The following is a 13430-nucleotide window of genomic DNA, read 5'->3' on the forward strand; positions in this document are numbered from 1 at the left end:
ATGGTACTGCAAAAATAAAATGCACAATCCTGTGAACAGTCAGAGCCATATCAGTATAATGCATTTTGGTCCCTGTGAGAAACAGTACCATAACTTATAACCCGGTAACAAATTCTAAAACGGACTACAATAAGCATTAAAATATCTACAAGTTTATAAAAAAACATGTTAAATTTGATAACATTCTGGAAAACAGATCAAAACACAAGAACAGCTTTAGATAAAGGCCAAGTAGTAGTAGTAGTAATTTCAGGTGCAAACTTCGGTCTCTATCAAACAAGGATTTCTGCCAGAAAACGATATTACAAATCGGTTATAAAGAGATACTGGCAGTGAGAAAGCTAAAAATTGTGGCATAAACTGACCCAATGTGCATTTCTATAACCAACAAACCGGGAAGAGATCCATCTAGTGCAGGGGTGTCAAACTCAATTCCTGGAGGGCCAGAGCCCTGCAGAGTTTAGATTTAACCCTAATTAAACACACTTGATCCAACTAATCAAGTCCTTCAGGCTTATTTGAAAACTACATGGATTTGTGTTGGAGCAGGGTTGGAACAAAACTCCAAGGCTCCGGCACTCCAGGAACTGAGTTTGACACCCCTGACTAGTGTCATCCCTCATGGACTAATACATGATACAAGGCGTCAGTAAGATATTTCATTACTAAAAATTACGCTTCAGTCCAGTATTTCACTTGTATTTCACAGGCTCTTCACCCTCTTCGTTGAGCAGACATGTGCGTACAAGAGCTTCAGTGACTGCATACGGATCGCAGTTGGCTGAGGGACGACGGTCTTCAAAGTAGCCCTTCATTTCCTGGCCCACAGATCGTGGGATTCGGATGCTAGCACCACGGTTAGCCACTCCAGCAGAGAACTCATTGATGTTGGAGGTCTCGTGATGGCCGGTCAGTCGTCTGGCATTGTCCAGCCCTCCTTTAGGATCATAGGCACGAATATGGTACTGGTGTCTCTTGGCCAGCCTCTCAATTGACTCCTCAATGCATCTAAAATAAAAGTAAATTGATTAGCATAACTAATGACCATTTTATGTCAGTGCTACAGTGTGGATCCTAGGCAGTGTGGAAGATTCTAGGCTCTCTTTTACACACTTACTTCAAACCCCCATCCTCGCGCATCTCCTTTGTGCTGAAGTTGGTGTGGCAGCCAGCTCCATTCCAGTTCCCTGGAATGGGCTTGGGGTCAAAAGAGGCCACAATGCCAAAGTCCTCACAAACCCTGTGCAGGAGGAAGCGGGCGATCCACAAATGGTCTCCCATCTCAATGCCCTCACAAGGGCCAATTTGGAATTCCCACTGTAGAACAAGACAACTTCAGCAACTAATTTTTTGAAAGTTGATTACACTGTATTGTACCCTACAGTGCATACACACACACATATACGTGTGTGTGTGTGTTAAATATATATATAAATTAAACTGATTCCTTAGAAGCATAAAACGTGTTGCTTATTATCTGTTACCCCAGTAGGAAGACTTTAGAAGCTTTTACCTGTGCAGGCATGACTTCAGCATTGGTGCCACAGATTTTTACTCCAGCATACAGACAGGCTTTATAATGGGCTTCTACAACATCTCGTCCATAGGCCTTATCAGCTCCCACACCACAGTAGTATGGACCTAAATCAAACAAATCCTATTAAATTTCCTTAAACAAGTTTTAAAGCCACTTAAAAACCTCATATACATAGGTGACATCTACCTTGAGGTCCAGGGAAGCCATTGGAGGGCCAACCAAATGGATGACCATCTGTGCCGAGAAGAGTGTATTCTTGTTCCATTCCAAACCAAGGATGCTGGTTCAGCACCATATCCATGATCTTTTTACACATCTGGCGAAGGTTGGTTTCTTAAGAAGAAACACACACACAAAAAAACCAATGCAACGTTTAATGTGATATCACCTGGATAATAATCATCTGATATCGATTGTGGTATTTTACATCTACTCACCTGCAGGTTTGTGGTTGTATTTGAGGACTTCACACAGAACCAGTTTGTTGGGGTCCTTCCTGAAAGGGTCTCTGAACATGGCTTGTGGGATCAAGTACATGTCACTGTTGGACCCCTCTGACTGATATGTGCTGGAGCCATCAAAGTTCCATTCAGGAAGATCTACAGAGACACAGAAGAACAACAAAAAAAACAACTCAGTTTTGCAACAGTGATGGTGGTTCGGTTAACAACTTTGCGTTATTTAAAATGAAAGACAGCTATGATAACTTGAACATAATAACTACCTTCAATGGTCTTAGGTTCTGAATCTAGAGTCCTGGTCTTGCATCTCAATCCCTCTCCGGTACCATCAATCCAGATGTACATAGCCTGAACCTGGTCTCCCTGAGGGAGGTCCATATACTGCTGTTTCACAGCTTTGCTCAGTTTGGAACTGGCTGAAGTGGCCATGATGGTGCTATATCAAACCTATCAGAAGACAGCGTTGTAAATACATATCAAACCATTTAGGAAAAAAAAACAAAAAAACAATCTAACTCAAGCTGACGGAGCTCAAGGACTCAAGGAAACCCCTATTATCAGAAACAGAAACGTGGCCGGTAGAGCCGCTCAGGTCCATTACGCAATAACTCAAACAATGGAAGTAACAAGAGCAAGCGTCTCACGATCAATTTACTTAAGTTAATATGGTCATTGTGTACGAATTTAACGAAATCAACGTCATTACCACGGACCACACAACATAACGTTCAGAGGGAGCTCAGAAAACCGTGGTGTAAACACTATTCAAGTAGGCCATTTAAATGCTAGACATAATGCAATATACTGATGCAACATATTGCTGTGATCAAAAGTGAAATACACAGCGGTTCCGCACAACACTTTATTAAATCGTAGAGTCCTCGATTTTAACTTAATAAACATGAAATCACTCATTTAAACCCTTCAGATTAAAACAAGCCATTTAAACCTCGTTTAATCATAACATGCACTGCTGCCATTACAAACGCAAATGTTGTGCTCAATCATGAAGATACATACCTATCAACGAAAATAAATAGTCACTATACGAGTGCCAGTGTTTCCAGAGGGTTTTAGAAAAGAATCCTGTCTTTTTGTCTCTCATCATCCTAAAAAAACAGCTTTTGCTTTGGCCGAACTTTTAAAACGGGATGCAGATCCCTCCGCTCCTGATTGGATGGAGTAAAACCATAAGTAAAACGCGATTTGAGAATGCTAGGTGACGTTATGTTAAAGGGGCATTTCATTGGACACCATTGAAAATATGCTGTTCATCCGCACGCATTTCAGGATGGATGAGTCTTTGTTAGACAAAGAACGTCAAATGGTCTGTTGGTGTAAATAATTTTACATCATCATTTAATAATGATTTGAACATAAACGTCTGTGTACTGACCAAGACACGTTTTTTTTATAGCTACTGCCAGTAAAACGACTATCGAATTCAAGAAAAACCGGCAAAAACAACTATTGATCACGCCCGAGAAATTGACTTGTCTTCAGAAATCCACAATAAATTGTGTAAAATACACAGATCGACATAAATGAATGAATGAATGAAATAACCCTTCTCTGGTTTGAGTGAACAGACAGGCTCACAATGAATGAATATACTTTATTGTCCCGTTTCAGGGAAATTCATCTTGGACAAGCATGACCTGGCCAATGCACAACATAAAGCTCACATAAAACTCACACAAACTCAAATGAAAACTACACACACACACACACACACACACACACACACAGGCAGCTCAAACAAGTCAATAGTGTCAATATACAGCTCAAGTCAGTTCAGTACTGATTCAGTTCAGTTGCATAACTGTAAAATTCATCAGTTGTACATACATACTGTATATACAGTGTATATGTGCAAATGCATGTGCGAGTGCTGTTACAAACTCCTGTGCACTCCACTGCAGTCTGAACAAGCAAGACACACAAGTGTTTTACATTTTTCACATCTGTGTGTAGTTTGATGTGTATGTGGCTAATTATTTTATGCTTGTGTTACTATGCAAAAATATTTTTTTTTTAGAAGAGTTAAAATAGTTTTGAATTAAATGTTTGCTTTTGCAAGAAATGTGTGACGTTTTGCATGTTGTGTGTTGTGTGTAGAGTTTTGAGAAATGGAGCTTTAGTTTCAAATTAAAAAAAAAACTAAATAATACTGGCTCAACAAAGCCTTGTGTGAAATGTTGAAGTGGTAGTAATCCCCTCTTGCATCTGGATGCAACTGGAAAAAAGAGAATCATTATTACATATAATTATATAATAGTGTAAATGATTTGAAACTGTATTCTAAATTGCATGACTGCTTAAAATGTGTAAAATGAAGACATGGTATATAAAGAGGAAAAAATATATAATTTTAGTGTTGTTTGCTGTTTTTTTCTTGAGGATTGAAGCAATTATTAGTTACTGATATACTGACCAAAAAGTTTTGATTAAGTGTACCTAGGATACACATTGCCTTATTGCTTTGTTTAATTTTATAGTAGTATATTTTGGGGTAGGATCTTCAAATTGAGTGAAGAGTCAGTTACAGAGGAAATAACCCTGGACCTACCTCCCACCTGGAGTTAATTTACATGTCCAGTTTAGTAGGAGCAACTCTCCAGTATGTTTGCAGTTCTCCCAGCAATTTGAGTAAAGCTGTCTGACCTTTTAGCTCAATTACATAAAGGTGCACAAATCTCTGTTCATTAAAAAGTTTTACACATAGCCTAAATGTTGAAATATGTTTAACATGTGTGTGTGTGTGTGTGTGTGTGTGTATTATATATATATATATATATATATATATACCTTTCTGTGTGTTATATATACCTTGCTATGTGTTCTGTGTTAGGCTAACCGAGACTTGTCATTTGCACTTATATATTGTTATATATTTGTTAGTTTTGACTGCTTTTATTGTCCTCATTTGTAAGTCGCTTTGGATAAAAGTGTCTGCTAAATGACTAAATGTAATGTAAATGTAACATCATGTACGTTTAACATCATGTTTCAAATATGATGAATTTTGCAACATCGACAGTTATTGAACTGGAATTAATCAACATTAAATTGACTTGAGCTGAATAATGACTCTACAAAATTGCTTATATAAACTGAACTAATTTCATAATTACTGTAATGAACTATACACATTAAAACTGAACTGAACTAAATTGAACTGAACACTGAACTGACTTGAGCTGAATAATGACAATATTGTCTTTGTAGAGCTGCTTTAAAGGAACATTTAGATTTGTCTCATAATTGATGAAGTTTGCATCATTGAATCTGTTATTTTCCTGTTAATTACTTTGAATCTATCTTGAAACAGTCTGTATTGCATACTACTAGGCTAAAATTATAACACAATATTATAACAAAAAAAATGTTACATGCCAATTTCTGCTTTGGTAGGCATATTCTATAAGTAACATGACCAAGCCACTAGCCAGCAATCAGACTGACTAATAATAATACTAACTAATGAATTAATACTAATACTACATAATTAATAATATGTCATTCATTTAGTTTATAGAGAGTAAAACTAAAGGTGGAGAGATCCCTTTGTGTTGTGATCAACAGAACGAAAACTCAATCAATTGACAGGTATGTCCACAAGGTGTCGCTATACGCTTTATTTATTTAATGCTTTCGAGACTAAAGCGACACCTGAGATCCAGCATTTACGATGAAGTCCGCACACACACACACACACACACACACACACACACACACACACAGTGAAAGATATCTGAACTATCTGTCTTAGAAATATTTACATTGCTATTTATCAAAGAGCTACAGAGAACGTCCATTTTTTTAATTAAACTAAAGAGTTTTACCAACTTAAAGCATTGCATTGAGTACATAATAAGGTACATACTCCTAAAATACCGTAATACAAACACATTTACAAGACCCCCTCTCCCTCTTTTCCGCTGTCTCATTCACATGCACACAGAGTGTAAGCCACTGTCCAGTGACGTAGAGCTGGGTGACTCATTGCCCATCAGAAAAAACAAGAGACATCGCCTCCTCTGACCCGATCCAGTCTAACCTCAACGTAAGCGTCACACCAAACCCTCAAACCAATCTCATCTTTATGACAGAACTCTTGTGTAAATACCGAAGCAAGTGGAATGTTAATTTTAATACCCGCTTTTTATAGTCACAAAGACCACCTAGTTGTTTCAAAACCTAACAAGCTTTAACTTTTGCTCTCTTAGACAACTTTTTAGATTTAATAACCTTCCAAAGATGTCGAAAGAGCCACAGTGTGGAATACAGCAGGGAGTGAATCACACAATGCCATTGTCCTGTCAACCAGGCAGAAGTGTGAGGAATATGTTTCCTTAATGAATGCACAGAGACTAATGAGCCAGGAGGTTAGAGCTCAGCAGGCAGGCCAGTTTTCTGATCCTCCTCTGTGGGATAATTACTCAGTTGGGCTTGAATATGAATATTGCTGTGGTTACACAGAACTAATGCAGTGCAGTCGCACTTACTGTAAACTAACCGAAGCATTCAAGTGCAGTTAACCACTGCCTCAGTGTCATGGTAACAGTCTCAAAACATTAGAGGTGTTAGACATGATGGGGTGGGAGTTGTCGTGGTCTGTCGTTTGCTCTTCGGGCCAGGATGGCCGTTCTGTTTTCTGTTGGCAGTCCTGTTGTTTTGGATCTTCAATTGAACACTTTTCTTGTTTCATAATTGTGTATAGCTATAAAAATACTTATTTGGCAGCTTTTGAATACGTTCACAGTCCTGCATGACTTGTAACATCAATTTCCTGAGCTGGTTTTAAATGCTAATGTTAATAAGTAATGTTCTCACACCCTTCAATTTCCTGTGATCAGTGAAACCTGTGGGTGAGTCATCATCAGACTCTGCAATGCACCACAATAACCTATACTCAGGGAGGGTGGAGACTGACAGAAGCTTCCCATGAGAGCTTTGGTTCAAACACAGACACAAACTTAGATCAGACATAGACCCTGATGGTGTTGACTGGATAGTGGGCATTTCTGGTGTGCTTTTGTTTGTTTTCTTGTTTGTTTTGCTGTTGTACACAATATACACTGGATGAGCAGACTCTCGCGGTAAGGAAAATGCCCAGAGCAGGTTGGAAGCTTGATGTGAAATCAAAGAGGAGTTTATCTCACTCTGTTCTAGCTCTTTGTAAATGGTAATGCTATTGGGAAATCAGATCATCACTGCAACTGGTTGCTTTACTGTTATACACGATGACGGAGAAAGAAAGTGGCTTGATTCCAGTCTGAGGAGGAATGAGGCATTCATTTTTCCTTGATGCCAATTTCTGTGCTAAATTCATCAAAGGACTCACTAAGTTACACTGAGTGCAAAAAAAAGAGTAAAACATTAAATTAATGAAATTTCTATTAAAAATATTGGAATGTTATTAAAACAAATTCCATTTATGTGATTATCAAAATTGCATAAGATATTAAGACTAGTTTTTAGAGAATATTTAGGCTATATCTTGTTTTCTAGAAAAATATGCTATGTTAAATGTTAAAATAAGATATATTTATATATTCTTATTTTAAGCATTACATTTAGATAGGTTTGTGATTAAAACAAGAAAAACCTCAAAATACTGTATATTCTCCTAAGACAAGTCTTAGTTATTTAGGCAATTACAATACAATCCATACTCAAAATGGAATGTGATTAAACACTCATATTACCATGGCAACCTTCTTGTTGCAATAGTCAGATAAAACAACTGGATGTCTCAGAACCTGGTGGTCAGTATTCTACAGTATTGCATATGACCAATATGCATATATATTTTGCATAATAATGATAGCATTTGCAAGTCATTCAGGTACACAAAATGTGAGTAAGATAAGCAGTGAGATGGAGTGTCTGACAGCACCTTGAATCTAAATAAATGGATTATCACACTGGCTGTGTGCACTTGGACTCTAGGGTACCTCAAAAAAAAACCTGGGAAGGATCCATTTATTTGCAGCATAAAACACATTTATCATGGTGAATCTAAGGTTTATTTTAGCCCTGAGTACAGGAGCCTGAGACATGGTTCTTTGGTGAAATGTTCAGAACAAATCTGTAAACAGCTGAAGTAGAATATAAACTATTTTATTTAAACATATTCATAGATATTTTATAGATTAACAACTGTCCTGCTTCATAGGGAAATGTGCAGCTGACTGGTCCAGGTGGGATTGTATAGATCTGTGAATAGAGTATGAAGGGATTTCACAAACAGCATAAGTGAATAAGACTGACGGACGTGCTGGTGTCATTAATTAGGGAGACAGACACCCTTGGGTTATTAGCATGCATATTTCATGGTAGAGAGACTGGATGTATCGGAGTGTAGCCTGTCCTAAGCAAAGATATAATAAGAGATAATAAGTGTCATTCTAAAACAAGAGATGGAGCCACCTGGAAAACTATGCAAATAATTTTTAGTGTGCAAAGCATAATTTGTCATAAACAAACATGTTGTCCTTCTTTCATAATTAAAATATAAATTTCATAATGTCTGATCTAAGATGACAATCAATTGGAACATCTAAAAAAGTAGACTGTTCGGAGATTCATGATTTGAAACAATCTGTATTTTACAGTAATACATTACATAGACTATATCGCTTTTCAGCTTAGAACAACGATTTATATATAATTGTTTTTCCTCAAGCAACTGACAGTAAGATAAGCAATTTGTGGTAAAAAAAAATATATATTAGAGACAAAACAGCTTGGGGGAAAAAAAGGAACATAAAAAAACATGGCAGCTTCATTTTATTTATATTCACAATACCATTCAAAAGTTTGGGGTCAATAAGATTTTTTGATGTATTTGAAATAAGTCTCTTATGCTCACCAAGGCCACATTTATTTGATAATATTGTAAATATTATTACAATTTACAATCACTATTTTCTATTATATTTTAAAATGTAATTTATTCCTGTGATGCAAAGCTGAAATTTTCTCAGCCATTACTCCAGTCTTTAGTGTCACATGATCAAATCTTTCTAATATGCTGAGAAACATTTCTTATTTTTATCAATGCTGAAAACAGCTGTCCTGCTTTTTTCAGGATTATTGTATTAGATTTTTAAATAGAAACTTCAAATGAATAGCATTTATTATTATTTTTTTTTTAATCCTACTGACCCCAAACTTTTGAATGGTAATGTAAATATGTAAATAAATAAGTACATACAGTACATATATACATACATAAAGGTCCATATATACATCAATAACAAATGAATTAAACATTAAAATGTACCTTGTTTTAAAATTAAAGTTAAAATTTAAACACTAGAAATGCCAAGACATCACCTTATTCATAATTTATCATTAATACATCAACTTATATTGTGATTTAGCAAATCACATAAATTCTGTATCATTATAAATCATCATAATCATGTTGGTAGCTGTCAATAGACTGTATAAAGACACCTGAGGCAATTCAGTAACTTCTACAGACAACTAAATAGCTACACAAGTTTGCTCCACCAGTTTCATCGAAAGTAATTTGACGGTGTAGCATAGCAAGACATGTAACCCGGTGCTGAAAATAACTCTAAGCTTGAACCTGGACTACACCAGTGTCTAACCAAAGAAAAAGAAAAAGATAGCTGAGAGCGATATGAAAGAACTCATCAGAGTGTAACCTGAATGTTTTATGCTTTATAAAGGAGACAACCTCAGGGGAAACAGTTACTCTAATTGTAGCTGCAGTGTTCTATAGTACTTCACATCATACAGAAACCCAGCCTTTATGTTTTACATCCAGTCAGCAGCTAAAGTCACTAAAAGCGACTAAAGATTAATTGTTCTATGCGCTGGTTGCTATGGAGCCTTGTCTCCACAGAGAAGAGCCCTTGACATTGTTGAAAGCACTTCACCAGAGAACATAAACAACATGCTTTGGCACTGTGAGATATGCTGGACTTCAAGCTGTGGAAAGGACAGGCTCCTGTTGTGTGGCTCTATTAGATGATGGCCACCCGAATGAAATGTTCTTCATTTAATTATTATTATTATTGTGCAAGCACCTGCGCTTCAACTAGTGGTGCAAATGTCTCATTAGCCACTGTACATGGACTAAGAACAACCAAGGCTCATTGGAAAACGTATCTATATATACAATTCACTGCAGTTTCCAGCAGAAATATAAAGCAGTAAAGCAATACAACATAGACAACTTTTATTCCTTTTCACACAAATTATTATTAAGTGGCATATTATTGATTAATAAAGACTTATTTGTGCACGGTTCCTTGAACAATACTATGTCATGACCTCAAAACACTTTTAACATAGTGAATGATTTGTAAACTACATTTTGACGTTTGCATCATATAAGCAGTTCCATATGTATGGCTTTTCTAGCATAGTAAATTTGCTCATTAGCTCACCTGGTACAACACTGCATTTGGGGAATTCCGTGTCAACTCAAATAGGTCCCATATTGAATATTCCAATCATTGAGCCATATTGAAATTCAAATATCTCTGGAACCAAACCATATAGGGCCTTAAAAATGAAGATGCCAAAAGGGAAGTTTGTTAAGACTGAATATTTAAAAGGGCATTAAGATATCTTTAATACTTTTTGAGTTAAAGGCCTGCAAAATTTGGAGAAAAAACGTGAAAAGTGCTCTTTCCCCATTTTTGAATGGTCACCATTGGCACATAATTCAACAAAGATTGCTAAAGTCAACATATTTTACTTACAGACCTACCAATCTCTGTGTTAAAATAACATAAGGATGTTGCCATCTTTCTGAAGTCATTTTTAACCCCCTGTAAATTGTCTCTGAATCTCAGGTGAAAATTGCCATTTTGACCCCCACCCCCTCTACAAAATAGTGGATTACTCAGTAAATATTTTGGCTTTCATCACTATACATGCTTATCTTTCTTCACAAAAAATATTTGCAAAATCAAAAATTTGAGCCGGAGACCTCTGGTTGATTTTACACAGAATGACCCATTTGCAATGTGAAGCACTCGGGTATGAGTCCTGTGAAATCACAATAAAGGAGCTCAAGAACTTATAGAAACAAGCTAAAATGGCATTGTTCCTTCAGAGAGTTTTTTTGCGAACTGGAACATTTTACTTTCAAAGCGTGGTGAAAGAATGCAAGAAGCAACATAATATTATTTTGCAAAAATGTTGCCACAGGCACATATTTCCAATGAGCCTGGCTTGGCTAAGAATCAGCAGTCTAAACAGAATCTTTACTGAAACTTGAGCATTTATGGATGATGAAGTCAAAACAACTGCAGTGCTGTAGCAATGTATCATGAGAGAAAAGATAAGAGTAGGGAATGACAGCAAACCAGCTGAGCTGCTGACAGCAGAACCCTTGAGAGGGCACAACATGTTCTCTGTAATACAATGAAACAGGATTTTTCAAAGAAAAAATGAGAGTAGTTACGTAGAAAGAGCAAATGCGTGCGGGAAAATAAGAAAAAATGCTAAAAAATATAAGAGTGACGCATAGACTGTATTTCTTAACAGACAACTTCAGAGCTTTGTCTTTCAGAAACCTCTAGTGTTGGTTCACATCATATTCTTTGAGTCTCCTGGTGTCATTAAAACGTCATCCTCATCCAAGGCTCCAGAAATGAACTGTGTTCCTGTTGCCACTGCCGAAAGTGTGCCTATTACATTATAGAGCAGGTGAATCCACAGCACTCTTTCAGCAAAGTGAGGCCTGTCTTGGTTACAAAAGGAGTAGAGTTCTGCTGGGCTCTGGGCGGCCTCCTCCCACTGCGAGCAGCATCTAAACAGAAGAGTTTCATAGACAAAGAGCTTGTTTTATACACAAAGATGCAATGACCCAGTAAACCATTTTAACTGAGTTTAACAAGGTAACAAGGTCAAGGACATTTTCCCCACTACAGATCTATCTAATAATTAGAAACATTATCTTTTAGTTTATTAACCAAGAGTTTATATTTAGTTTTATTTGCATGTCCCATTACTGGAATTGTGTTGTTTTCAATGTTTTTTTTTTTTTTTTTTTTTTTGTGTTAATTTTTTTAAACCACAGAACATATTTACTGGAGTACTACAGAAATAAACAATCTGGTTTGCATGTCTACTGGAATTGTGTTGTTTTCAATGTCTTTTTTTTTTTGTTTTTTTTTGAGTGAATGTTGCATTTGTTAGCAGACAGTTTTGTTTTGTTAAAGCAAAACATGTTGGGTATATTGTGATTATATAAATTCATGCACAATCGTTCAAAAGTTTGGTGACAGTAAGATTTTTTCTTAAGTCTTTTTTTAAAGTCTTTTATGCTCACCAAGGCTGCATTTATTTGACCAAAAATACAGTAAAACTCTAATATTGTGAAATATTATTACAATTTAAAATAACTATTCTATTTCCTTTTACACCATACCACCAGAGGCAGTGCTGAAAGCACTAGTGGGAAACCCCTCGTGCTTGTAGTTTTTTGTAGTTCTGAACTGAATCCTTCACCAAAGCGCAATGGATTGTGGGCAATATTAGCCATTATAGTGTTCACAGATCCACACTTCAAAAATCTACCTGAAATAGTAGACCATCCAGGGACTTTTGGCATACACTTTTCAACATATGCTTTTGGGACTTATTCTAATCTTACATTTAGGATGGATAGTATGAACATTGGGATGCAGGGCCAGTAATAATTTTGTCAGCCATTTTTTTATTTAGTCTTAGTCCTGTGTCAAATGTACTTTTTAGTTATTATCATGTTTAGTCAACTTGTCCTGTTTTTGTTCAGTCAAGTTTTAGTTGACTAAATGTCTGAGCATTTTAGTCTAGTTTTAGTCAATGAAAACTTAAGTCACATTTTTGTCATGCTGTATAATGGTTAAGCTGATAAAAAAATATTATTTTGCACAAAATTATAATCACAATGATTGTTGTCATTTGAGAAATTTATTTTTACATTTCATTAGAAGTATATATTGCACTGGCGAATAAGCACAAATCAATATAATGTCGACTCATACAAATGGTTTATTTTAATTATTTTTGGCTAAAACCTGATGATTACATTATTTTAAATGAGTCTACCCCCCAAGATTACTGTTATAAACATGAGCCGCGTCCAAAAGGTAAAGGGGGAGGTGTTGCTTCAATTTATAACAATGTTTTCAGTATTTCTCAGAAGGCGGGTTTCAAGTATAACTCGTTTGAAGTAATGGTGCTTCATATAACATTATCCAGAGAAACAAGTGTTAATGATAAATCCCCTGTGTCGTTTCTTCTGGCGACTGTATACAGGCCACCAGGGCACCATACAGGGTTTGAAATTAACACCCGCCAACCCGCCAAATGCCGGTAAAAATCAGCTGTGGCGGGTAAAGCTGTCAAATCACTAGCCAATTTGGCGGGTTACTTTTCGTAAATTATGTTTACTA

The 13430-nt window shown here is 36.3% G+C and overlaps 2 protein-coding genes across 2 annotated transcripts in view; both read right to left on the reverse strand.

Moving 5' to 3' along the window:
* Window positions 1–535: 535 nt before the first annotated feature.
* Window positions 536–3164, reverse strand: LOC107757425 (glutamine synthetase). The gene is made up of 7 exons (XM_016574895.1): window positions 3019–3164; window positions 2262–2445; window positions 1975–2136; window positions 1724–1870; window positions 1514–1641; window positions 1118–1317; window positions 536–1008 (listed from the first exon to the last, which is right to left on the reverse strand). The coding sequence occupies exons 2-7, from the start codon at window positions 2425–2427 to the stop codon at window positions 693–695; spliced, it is 1119 nt and encodes a 372-aa protein (XP_016430381.1). The 5' UTR covers window positions 2428–2445; window positions 3019–3164; the 3' UTR covers window positions 536–692.
* Window positions 3165–11223: 8059 nt separating this feature from the next.
* The window catches only part of LOC107757422 (uncharacterized protein C16orf45-like), a 35749-nt gene continuing 33542 nt past the window's right edge, over window positions 11224–13430 (reverse strand). The window contains exon 6 of the mRNA XM_016574891.1: window positions 11224–11800. Coding sequence (XP_016430377.1) covers window positions 11682–11800 — 119 coding nt within the window. The 3' untranslated portion in view covers window positions 11224–11681. The remainder of the gene's footprint in view (window positions 11801–13430) is intronic.

This window comes from Sinocyclocheilus rhinocerous, unplaced genomic scaffold, assembly GCF_001515625.1.
Source record: "Sinocyclocheilus rhinocerous isolate Xijiao unplaced genomic scaffold, SAMN03320098_v1.1 scaffold1134, whole genome shotgun sequence".
Taxonomy (NCBI): Eukaryota; Metazoa; Chordata; class Actinopteri; order Cypriniformes; family Cyprinidae; genus Sinocyclocheilus; species Sinocyclocheilus rhinocerous.

Bases quoted from the DNA above. Each gene is read 5' to 3' on its own strand.
- LOC107757425 (XM_016574895.1), bottom strand. From the start codon at position 2,427: ATGGCCACTTCAGCCAGTTCCAAACTGAGCAAAGCTGTGAAACAGCAG. The intron at 1,642-1,723 runs GTAGATGTCACC...TGTTTGATTTAG, and splicing joins TGGCTTCCCTGGACCTCAAG to GTCCATACTACTGTGGTGTG. The intron at 1,318-1,513 runs GTAAAAGCTTCT...CTTGTTCTACAG, and splicing joins CTGAAGTCATGCCTGCACAG to TGGGAATTCCAAATTGGCCC.